The following is a 12,178-nucleotide window of genomic DNA, read 5'->3' on the forward strand; positions in this document are numbered from 1 at the left end:
ACCCTCCTCCTTACATTTTTGCATCAAACGTAACGAAGATAGTCCAGTTTCATTTAATATGAGTTAAATTGCATCCAAATGTATAATTACATCTGTAAAAGTAACTCATTAAAAATAAAGAAACATCGAACACTTTTTGGAACAGGGCATCATATCTGTAAAATTTATTTGACTCATAATTCAACGTAACGTCAGAATTTTGTTTATCCGGAAACGTATTTAGTAAAGTATTTACAATTGCAATATGTCGTCAACTTCTAAAATATTAAAAATTATTCACAATTTACAATAAATATTACAACAAAAAGATTTTTTTTTTCAGATACAGAAACTCACATCTATACAAAAGTTCGGGTAAACGGCAAAGGACCAAATGTGACATGTTTTAAAACACGTTTTACTTTAATTCATATGTGGACGTACCATATGATAATTTGTAATTTGCTTTAAGAACAAACTGGATAACGGAGGGAGTTTTTAAACTGGCATCGCACTGACTTAATTAAAATAGAACTAAACAACGATTGATGTGGACATAAAGTAAACCATTATCATAACCATATAGGCTGCTGTTATTTCTCTTTTTTTATTCTGAGAGGCAGTCATGACATTTGCCTTCAGTTTACATGGACAAACACATTTTGTACAAAATGTAGCCAACCGACAATCTAGAAGGTAAATATTTGGTAACGAGTTTCTTTGTGTCTGATTGCAGTTTTTTTTCCCCCTTTTCTTTTCTTTTCTTTTCTTTGTTTAATTAATTCTGATTTTGTCGATTAGATGTGCGTGAGTGGGATAGTTCCGTTGAGCCCTGCCGTGGGGCTCTGGTAGTGCTGTGGAAGTGTGTGAAGTCTGCTCTGCACTGACGGGTCACCTGTGTCCCCCGTGGGCAAATACATGCTTATCATTTCCCGCAAGTCCCCCGGACACGGAGCTCTCGAGTGGGTGGTCACGGGTGGGCTTACACTCGGTTCCGACTTCACCAGCGAGCCCAAAGTGCCGATGGTGGCAGAAGAAGCCACGCTGGAGTTCTGGTGCTGGCTGTAGGAGAGCCCCCCGTAGCCCGAGGGAGAGGCGCTCATGTAGCTCTGCGAGTTCGACATGGGGCTGTACTGGAGCGCGTTCATGTCGTAGCGGTGCACGGGCTGGGGGTTGTGCGGGTGGTGGTGGTGGTGGTGGTGGTGGGCATGGTGGTGGTGGTGCGCCCCGCTGCCCGGGTGCTGGCTGTACGCGAGCTGCGCCTCTTGCATCATCGCCGCAGCAGCAGCCGCCGCCGCCACCTGTCCCGAGTACGGGCCGTTCGCCCAGCCGTTCATGTGCGCGTAGCCCGCGCCGGGCGCGCCGCCGTGGCCCCCGGGACTCTCCAGCCTCTGTCCAACTCCACCCGGACTCGTCATCCCCACGCCCATCCCAACAGCTCCACCGCCAGCGCCGGCCAGCAGACCCCCGGCTAAGGAGTACTTGTCCTTCTTGAGCAGCGTCTTGGTCTTCCTGCGGGGTCGGTATTTATAATCCGGGTGCTCCTTCATGTGCATGGCTCGCAGGCGCTTCGCCTCGTCGATGAAGGGCCGCTTCTCCGCCTCCGACATGACCTTCCACTCGGCGCCCAGCCGCTTGCTGATTTCGGAGTTGTGCATTTTGGGGTTCTCCTGAGCCATCTTCCTCCTCTGGCCCCGGGACCAAACCATGAAGGCGTTCATGGGTCTCTTGACCCGGTCTTGGTTGGACTTGGCCCCGCCGCTCTGCCCCGTTTGGCCCGGGTTTGTGTTAGTCTGGGGCACGGGGGAGTGCAGGTCCGTCTCCATCATCATGCTGTACATTCACCTGTCGAACTCTCTCACCCGGCGGCACAGGCAAACATTCAGCTCCGGCGCCTTCAGTCCGCTTCAGCCTCGCCTCGGCAAAGAAGCGAACTTCCTCGAAAAAAGTGGGACAATACAGCGCAATACAATCCAGCTGGCCAGGGAAACACTTCGCCGGACTTTTTCCGGAGTATTATTCAATGTTTTTTCCCCTCTTCGACTCGCTGCGGTGAAAAGCTTCTTTGGACTAATTCCTTTGGCGGAGTAGAGAAGTTAACAGAGCAGCGGCCATACGGCGCTGCTTGACAGCCGTTAAATGAGCTGAAGGCGGCCAATAGCGTCGCAGGAACAGCTTGATTTGCATGGAGTTCAGTCAGCTGACGTGAGGAGGTGAGAACCAATTAGCGGCCCTCGCGTGACAGGAGGGGTGTAGGAGAAAGGCGGCCGGAGTGGGGATCACCTCTGCTTCACACACGGAAGGTAAACAGTAATGCGACATTTGGGCTAAGTTTTTGTACATTTTTTTTTTTTTTTTTTTAAATTTCTGTGTCAGTTGTGAGAGAATTTTAAGACAACTGGCTGTTTTACGTATGTTTATACGTAAACTCCGTGTTTCTATAATATGCGAGGCAGTGGGCGAGCAGAACTCATCACCACAGGTGAAATCATACTATTTATTATTGTAATTTTTTTGTGGCCAAGAAGAAAAAGGAAGATGAAAAATAAGTAAGAACCGTGAGAACTACTTTTTAAGGAGATGGTAATTAAGTAATGTTTCGGTTTCGTCAGCATTTTTAGTCATACATGTTTCATTTTAAGTAGATATTTAGCAAATTATTTTTTTTCTTAAAATATTTATAAATGTTTGTCGGTTTCCGGCAATCTACGCTCCACAGAAGGTTCTCAACGTAGCTAGTGCATAAAGGACATCACAGAAGTTTTTTTTGGTGGGGGGGGGGGGGTTATGTGGTGTGTTAATGTCACTGCTAAAATAAATTTCTGCAGGTTTTTCTTCCACTTACAACAAGGCTTCGTAAAATCTTCACCTTACACAAAGTACTTTACAGAACCTTAAAATAGTTCCGTGCTGATATTCCTGCATTTCATTCATACTTATGTATGCATGTTGACATTTTGTTGAAATTGCGCAACAGACGCGCCTTTGCAACTCGCGCAAAAAAAGTTCTCTATGTGTGGCACCGAGATAGGCACTGCACCTGCTCATCACAGCAGCTTGACAGTCAGCGATGCAACTTGCAGTTCTCAACAATTTTAAAACGGAAATATTCATTCTTCCAAAATTGTCACAGGAGTTTTATTATTGTTCTGGTTGCTACGATACAGCCGAGTGACGCCCACAGCACGTACAGCCCCTCCCTTTTCACATAGTATTATGGGCGATACAGTGTGAAAGAAGGTGCAACTGCAGTTTTTCCCCGGATGACCGCTATTCTGTGTAATATAAGAACGCGGTACATGACGATACACATGTATGTAAACTACTTTACACCAACCACCGCTCTTAAACACGGCCTGGTGAAGCTGATGTCTCTGATACATTTTACATTTTGCTTTTCCGGTGTGCTTTACTGCAACATTAGTAATATAATATTATTCTCCATGGCTGCGGATAGGAGCATGGATCAAGTCATTGCAATTTTGATGAAACATTACACCTTTGACATAATACAAATGACAATAATAAAGTGGCTCCATCATATAATGAAATACACGAAAAACATCAGTTGGTCCTTGCCGAGGAAAGAATCTACTGGATTTTATTTATTTATTTATTTTTTTTACAGTTGTAACAGAGTGCCTGTAAAGCACTGCTTGCAAAAAGTTGTTCCTACATCGATATAACATCGTCCTAAACTTCAGGTTAATGGCAAGCAGGTGGTAGGTAAGGCCTTTGATAGAGGTGTTTCGCACCGCTGAGGGTCTGTTTAGGAAGATGTTAAAAGTGTCATCCATCAGTGGGGTAAAATCGTCCGAAGTTGACTGGTGTGCGGGTGCTGCGCGGGTACGCGAGGTGGTGCTGAAGGACAGCGCCCCGCTCCACAAACACAGCACTGCGGGCAGCACTGCCGGTTCTTACTACCTCGAACCGGGGACCGACGCAAGATTGTGACAACTAAAAAACGGTCGCTGCAATACAAATTTCTGGAAGCACTTGCTCTCTGTTCAAACATCGAGCCACAGAAATAGGGATTAACCTGTTCATTCCCCGTAAATATGTACATAATCCACATTAGCGCAAAACAATATTGATACACGTCTAAGGAACGAATAACGGTACATCATACAAAGGCTGTTAAAAGGTAATCCCATCGGGCAGTTCTGTTTTTCCACTTATGTCTTTCTTGGCAAAAATAAATTCTACAGACAGAGCTTCATTTAGTGAATTTACTTTTTTTTTATAAATAGTCTACTTTTCACTGGATCGAATTTATCGTGTGGCCAGCGGTGAAACGTAATAAAAAATTCACAGTTGACCTGTTTTGAAAACCCCAATCAACCGACAATTGAGAGGAAAATACCATATTCGGTCCCTGCCGCACTGCTAACGACTTTATAATTATATCAGACGTTAGAGCTTTTTAATTAGGATAATGCCCATATGATATGGAAAGGGATAATTCAATACAGGTCTCATTGAATTTTGTAATTGGTCTCAGAGAAGAGCAATCATAAAATTGTCAATATTCATGGAGCTCATTCCAGTTTACCATTGAAACACAATGTCATTTAATATATACCAGTATGAAATTAAGAACCACACATGATAAAGAGGCACAGCCAAAAATGGTGATTAACAGTAAAAATAGTATTTTTTATATAAAAGCTTTAAATACAAGTGTGTTTACTCCTGCCTTTTTATTAAGGTCAAGTCCTCTAAATCAGGTATTTCTGCTTCCAGTTTAAATAAGGAAGAATTCAGATGTTTTATCACTTGACGGCACCAAAAATCTGATAATTATTTAATAAAAATAATTACTTTCTTATGAAGTTGTTTTTCATTTGTTAAGGAATGAGTAACCAGTGTACATAAATTCTTACTATTTCATTTAAAAATGTATGTGAATGATTTGAAATATGACACTTACTACCGCAATGTGCAACACTGATGCCATTTTCAGTTTTACTTTCATTCCCTAAAACATGTTGTGAAGGGTGAGATGGTTAAATAAAGCGGACAAATATTAACAATCAAAGATTTGCTATGAATTTAGACCAGAATACTTGAACAACAATTTGCTAATGAAACATAGCAAGTTAACAAAAGATACAATTTCTTTTCAGCTCCGAATAATGGCAAAGATATATGACTTACATTTAAGTATGGTAATCCTCTTCATTATACACTGTCGTTCTCATTTAGTGTGCTAAATGAGGAATGTGATCCAGGCCATCAGAAGTTTTATTTTTATACATATCGACGCAGTCATTCATATTTTTAATCACACCTTTTAGAGGAGAAACAATTATTTGGTTTCTCAGGATCACAGTTAATAAAAATAAAAGTGTCACTGAAACTGGGTTCTGGGAAATACAGAAACACTGAGCTGAAAGAATCTGCAGGTGCTCTTTAACATTTCATGAACTTTTTAAAACAATCATCATGTAAATGTTCCTTTTCAATTTATACCCATTTTGTGAAACATTGAGCTTCGCTTTGGGCGCAGGAGGTTATTAAGAACCACACGCATGTTTGCCGGCCAATAACGTGTGTTTTTCTCACAGTTCCGCGAAGAGTGGGGTAGTTCTCCTGCGCACTGTATGGTCCCTGCTGCCTAAATTCCCACACCACCATTTAGAGACTCCAATTACACAGGAGTCTCGGTGCCTTGGAGCAGTCCATTACACCGAACCACCACAAAACAGCGTGAATTATACAAAAGATCACTCTATCCGAGTACACCATTTATACTTTTTTCCTGAACGAAAGAAGGCAATAACTTTTGCTTGTTCATTTCATTACGGTCGCAGTTACAAGAAAGTACCCCAAAGTTAGACGACTCTTTATGGAGACATCCATGTCCCACTATATGGGAATTGCTTTCTTAATTTTTGAGAGAAGGTAACGGGACAACTGCATTTTATGCATATTTAAGTCGGCGCATAAAGATTTGACACTTTAAATCAAAAATCCAATTAATCTTCATCAAGCTGATTTGCGAAAAAAACATGTTTTTTTTTTTTTTCCCAAAAGAAGCTGAAATGTTTTTTCAAATTAATAGAAAAAAAAGAATATGCCCATTTCGCGCTTTCTCAGTGCATACATTCCCCACAAAATATGAAATTATTCTGATGCCAATTTTGACTGTTTCGTGTGATAAACGTTCTGTTTTAACCGGTTTATTCAGCAACTGTGCTATGTTGGAGAAACACCTGTTTATGCGGAGAATGTCGGTTTTAAAGGTATTTTCTAATCAACTGTTAGATGTTCACGTCCGGCTTTCAGCCTTCCATGAATTGATCTTTTCAGTGGCTGAGCCGCGTTACATATGGATCAGACATCTCTAAGAAATTATTTATTTGCCAATTATACAAGCAACATTTTAGAACGGAAAGTACAATGCTCAGAGTAAATTCCTTATATGTGTTTACAGTATTGCTGAGGGGTCTTAATTATCTCTTCAAGAGAGTCTATTGATTGGTCTGAGCGATTGATTGATCGATTGATTGGCACATCTGCCCGAGTAATGACATCGGAGACCGCCTCTCCTTATTAAGAGCTCCAGACGGATCATTCGTTTGCTAAAGAAAACCATCTGTGTCGCGATCCAATCAAACGCTTGACTGACAAGTTGAAAGAAAAATAAATCCACCGATACAGAATGAAGTTGCAGGAGAGTGTGAAAAAGCTTCTAACGGATCCCCCGGACGACTCTGCTCCCTAGGCAGCTAGAAAGAAGCAGGGAACAGGACTGATCTGATGCCCCTTCCCTTGTGTCTCTGACAAGCGCGCTGTCCCTCTCTCTCTCTCTCTCTCTCTCTCTCACACACACAGAGGCAGTAGCACAGGACAGATCTGGATGAAAAATGACAGCGATCGCCGGTGGCGACGCGGTGACATCGATCAGTTTGTTTTGCGTCCGTTTCTGTACGGACCGTGCTTTTTATACAACACACGCGATGAAGCAACAACCGCGCAGCTATCAAACACATGATCCTCGCATGGCATATGTGTGATGCATCGCATCTTTCAAAGCCACCCCCCGCCGGAAATTATAGAGGCGCATGGAGACGGGATGCTTTCCGTCGCGGCACTGTGAACCGTGAAAAACTTACGCGAATTTCTGTGTCCGCCAATCGCTGCCTGCGTTGTGTCAAAACGGATCTTCACCCTTGACTTCGTATCACTAAAGACTTTCTTGAAGAAGCACCAGGACTCTCCTCTCGACGGCTCTGGTAAAAACCCCTCCATGTGTAGGAGATCGTACCGGCCAAGAGCGCGAACCCCGGTGGTCCCCAGCCCACCTCTCGCTCTCCACACACTGAAAGGGAGAGCGGAGAAGATTAAATGTATTATTGATAGGCTTTAAAAACAATTTCGAGTTATTGTTTCCATTGGCACAAGGGCTTCCTAAATAATGAAGCGCCTTTTGTGTGGAGTGGAACAATGCACAAGTATTGCAATAATAAAGGGGCATTTTTTTTTTTTTTTTTTGTTCTAGATGAACAGAACTGAGCAGCTAGTTTGAAAGCGGCTTTCTGCAGGAGGAGGTGGGCCTTCTGTGGCTCAATCCTCTCTCACAAGAATATTTTTTATCTCTGCAGTTACCAGGACGCTTGTACAGAAGACCCTGCACAGCTGCACTGTTTTGGCAAAAGAATAAATATCTTTAGTCCTCACTATTCATACAATAAATACTGTCCAATATTTAATATCTCTCAAATGTCTTCCTTGTAAGTGAAAAGCAGCTACTTGGTTGTGTGCTGTAAGGAAAGTTTATGCAAGTAATAAATCCCTATGGTTTAATGAATAGATTTTTGTTTTAGATGAGTTCTTTTTACTGGGAAAGAGAGCATATAGCTACAACATTGCAACATATTAGAATAATTTTTTACACGTATCACCTTCAAGGTGATTATTAACTTAAGATTTATGTTAAATGTTCAGTAACCTTCAGATCAGTGCTTCCCATACTCCTGTGTTCCATTAATCACCAATTAGTTTCTTATAATATGTATGTTTACATAAAACAATTAGCAGTAGACCCGTTTCACCACAAATAACCATACTGAAGACATCTGAAAATCAAAGGATAATTTGTGCAAATCATTGTTAAAAACCACATCAGTTTTAAAAAATGTAAATGATGATGAATTTGCAGTATTTACTTTTTGATTACCTAAACCCGATATCACAAAGTCAACCAAGTAGAAGAAGCAGAATTGTAAAATCACTATAGTCTGTTAGATAATTACAGTTTTCTTGTGACACTCAGAGGAAAGTGTGATATCAGTAAGAATTTGCGCCTATAGTAACAATTTTGTGTAGTAAAAATACAGGGAATTTTAGGTACTTAGAACTTATATTGCCTTCAAACTTCTCTTAAATCATAAAGTGTAGTAATAGGAACTTGCCAGAAGTCAGATGCTCAACAGTGGCTTGTCATATTATACAAGTAGTGCACAGTGTTATGGCTGGTCATTACTGTCAGAAAACCATTAGTCTATTATGAAAAGGCTGCTTAAATGTCTTTGGAGAGGCTGGGCCACAAAAAAATAATGAATTTAAAATTACTGTGAGGACACTGCAAGCTTTTGGTCTAAGAACACAAAGATGGCATCACCACAAATAAAACTCAGTGCTAATGGGTGCAGGGAGCTGAAGACTGTAATTTCTGGTATATCTGGAGAATTGCCTTGTTAACTATTTTTAAGACGGCTGCCTTTTCTGCCCTTCAATATTATAGTCTTCAAGTAACGGTATTGGATTACTCAACATGTTTAAGGATTCTTTGATAAAGATCTCTCTTTGGGGACTTTGGGTGAGGAGTTAAAATTCTCCTATACTGAGAAATGCCTATAAATCAATGTTCTTCCCAACAGGTGACTGTGCCTTTACTGCTGATTGTCTCACAAACAAAACTACTGATGGTTTTGTGACTCCGAGCAAGCCAAGATATTCAATTTTAGCTGCTTTAACATTTAATCTGTGCATAAAGGACATATATATGACTGTAACAGTATACAGAATGCTTAGAAGAACAGTAAAATCAATATTAAGATGAAAACAGTTGTGAAATGAACCCTTAGTGATGCTCTTCTATGCCATTATTGTAGTTACAAATAGTTATGTGCAGCCCACTGTAGATTTTGTGAACCTTGGGAGTAGGTGCTGTTCTAATAACTGAAAATATACCTTAGAAGATATAGGATGCACTAATATGCCCCCAAGGCAAGACTGATAGTGGAAGATTACATAAATCCATTTTTGTAATGCCTTAGTGAGGATGCACACAGTCAGTGGGTACCTGTTGAGATTAATCAACAGCAATTACTAAATGTAGCCTCATTACTTTCTCACGTGACAGTTCCAGTGTTTCTCACTGGTGTTAATTTTGTTAAATACAGCACCTAATTATCAGTTTCAAGTCAAAGCTTAATTTTTAAAATTTATTAGTGTTGCACATGTAATCAAATTGTGTCTTGCTGTGAGCCTCTAAACACCAGCAGGTGTTCTTATCTCTACAAAATGTTTACAAGCACAATTTGTTCAACAGCAGCAGCATTTTGCCAAACAGGTCATGGCTCCCATTCTGTTTTACTCGCTGGATTTCAGCATTCGGCAATGTGAAAAAACAACCTCCTCTTTTCACCTATTTTATGTATTTGTCATGGAAGAAGGGACAGTTCGACTTGCCTTTTGTCTTCCAGTCAAAACACATGTTTTGGATTAAGGTTGCAAAAGTACCAGGCTGTTATTATTCCTTTGTCCCGCTTGTCTCTCTGTACCCAAGTGTCTGAACTCACATCTGAATAGCATTTGTTCAAAGTCATTTAATTTCCACAATACATTTTGGAAAAGGCAGGTCATTTCTCTACCTGTTCTCAATACCGATGTTTCTGGAGTTGAACAGAATCATTAGATCAAATACTGATCTTATTAGATGCCAAGAAGCATAATGACTTTTCCTCAAATGGAGTGAATAAAATGACAAGTTATTCTGCAGGAGGATACAGAAGAATTGTATCAAGTTTGGAAGGAGAACCCCATAGCCTTCTAGATTGGAAGAAGGAAGATGAAAAGAAACCAGGAACCCCCCTCAGCCTATGCCAGATTGCCTTATCAAGGGCTGTGTCCACATGAGCAAACTGAAACAAGCCAATACAACACAAACACCACCTGCCCTTGATCTCCATTCGGGACAGCAGATACATGTGATCCAGAAAGCAAAGAAATGAGAGGGGCAGTCAGACTGTGCTGTGACAGGACCAAAACAAACATATGCCATCCCTGCAGAGGGGTCTTCGTGGAGAAGACCAGCACCTCACTTGAAGCAGGGCAGAGGCTATAGCATTCAAGCTCTGCAGTTTATTAATTTATAATTTGTGCTCGTAGAAATGTATGCTAAATAAAAATGGGATGTGCAAATATGTTTTACACCGATTCTGTCAGAGAGGCTACAGTGACTGGAGCAGGGGGACAGAGTCTGTTTTTACAGTCTCCTGCCTTCTGAGGCTTTTCAGCAGAGAGAGGGAACACGGGGTCAGACCTGAAAGCTTTGAGAGGAGATGGGGGAAGTACTTAAAAGCAGTAGTTGCACATTGTGCTCAGCTATGGGTTCAAACATTTATAAATCATCACAGGCTCTGTAGCAAGAACCTCCTAAACAAGCAATTTACCAAGGGGCTTGAGGAGATTCTACATCAGTCACTTGTGCCGCACTAACCATTAGAGACACTTGGAGCAAGGCCACAACGAAGCTTTAACTCAAGGCTTCCTCATGCCCCACCTACACCTAGGCTTGCTATTGTTCTGTTTTTGTTACACCCTTTCCACAGTAACTAAAGTGGAGATGTGTTCCTAAGGTCATGTTACCTCCAGTGTCTGTTAGCTTTGCATTTTATTGCTGCGATATCATAGCTGGAGTGGGAGGTAACCTTGCTTGTCAGCTGGCACTTGGAGCAAGGCTGGGAAACTAGAATCAGGTGTCTTTTTCTCAGTGTTACATTTACATTTATTCATTTAGCAGATGCTTTTCTCCAAAGCGACGTACATCTCGCAAAAAATACAATGAGTGCATTACAAGAACGGAAAGAGACTTGGATGCACACGCGTGATTCTAAAGCACACTTAATTTGTCACACTCCACCATATAATCCAATGTACATCACACGAGTAGCTGCAGAAAGGTTTATCCATTAAGTTACCATTATGAAATTATTGGACATAAACATTTGCATTCACACAGTTTTTACATTGCTTCTGCGCAGTCCACCTCACCCATACAGAAAGGATTAATACATTTGGGAGGATGACTAAATGTCAGAATAGTGGTATTGTATCTGAATACATTTTTAACTAAGGACTATTTAGCTTGGTTCTTCCATGACCTTTGCCCAGAGCTGTCTTCAAGATATGTCTGCTGTACAGTTTGCAGGGGAATTTGTAACAGTTAACATCGGCAGTCAACTGTATTACAAAAGACGTTTTCAGCCTGATGTACAGCAATACTCAAAACCTAAAGGAATCAAGCAAATCAATATTCGCTACTGAAAAATAGCATTGGAATGCAGATTCTGTGATACCCTACAGACATGACCAGCAATATGTCATGCAAACTGTCATTGGAGTTGTTCCTCTATGGTGGGAAAACAACAGGGATTCTTTAAGAATAAAAATTAAAAACTTTGAGCATTTGTGCAGGTAAAATTAATACTGTACGCTGAAGAGTATTTGTTACATACTGAAACACCAATAGGTGTTAAAGCCCTCATCTAGTGTTTATACATCTACCTCTCTTGTTACAATAAAAAACCCAACAAAGAGCGAGATTGCTTGAGGCCACTTGATGAGGTAAATAAGTCACTTTGTTTCTAAGTCATGTGTAATAAGACTGAAAATACAGTAAAGTGTTGCTGTTCTGTTTGAATAACACAAGCTTAGTACTGAGATTCAAGGGAATGTAGACAGTTTGCATTTTCGCTGTGTTGTGTACTGTCCATCATTATCAAATGTGCTTCTTTGTGACAAACACAACCCAACAAACACAACTGAATGAGCAGTAGCTGAGCTCATTCAGTTGCTCTAAGTGCTAGTGGAAACATTTTGAATATCCATGTAAAATAAAACACTCCTTTCCATGTGCTCCAGATAGTGAAGTTTACTCTGGAAGCAAACAAGCCCTCCCCCTCCACCT

General features: G+C 41.0%; 1 protein-coding gene and 1 long non-coding RNA gene across 2 annotated transcripts in view; both read right to left on the reverse strand.

The window, feature by feature from the left end:
- Window positions 1–12,178, reverse strand: part of LOC108920411 (uncharacterized) — a 115,040-nt gene that overhangs the window by 23,750 nt on the left and 79,112 nt on the right. The window lies entirely within an intron of this gene.
- On the reverse strand, window positions 477–2,110 carry LOC108920410 (transcription factor Sox-1a-like). Its single transcript, XM_018729148.2, has one exon. It carries the CDS (start codon window positions 1,818–1,820, stop codon window positions 777–779), a length of 1,044 nt encoding a protein of 347 aa, XP_018584664.2. The 5' UTR covers window positions 1,821–2,110; the 3' UTR covers window positions 477–776.

The sequence above is a fragment of the Scleropages formosus genome, chromosome 14, assembly GCF_900964775.1.
Source record: "Scleropages formosus chromosome 14, fSclFor1.1, whole genome shotgun sequence".
Lineage (NCBI taxonomy): Eukaryota > Metazoa > Chordata > Actinopteri > Osteoglossiformes > Osteoglossidae > Scleropages > Scleropages formosus.

Bases quoted from the DNA above. Each gene is read 5' to 3' on its own strand.
- LOC108920410 (XM_018729148.2), bottom strand. From the start codon at position 1,820: ATGTACAGCATGATGATGGAGACGGACCTGCACTCCCCCGTGCCCCAG.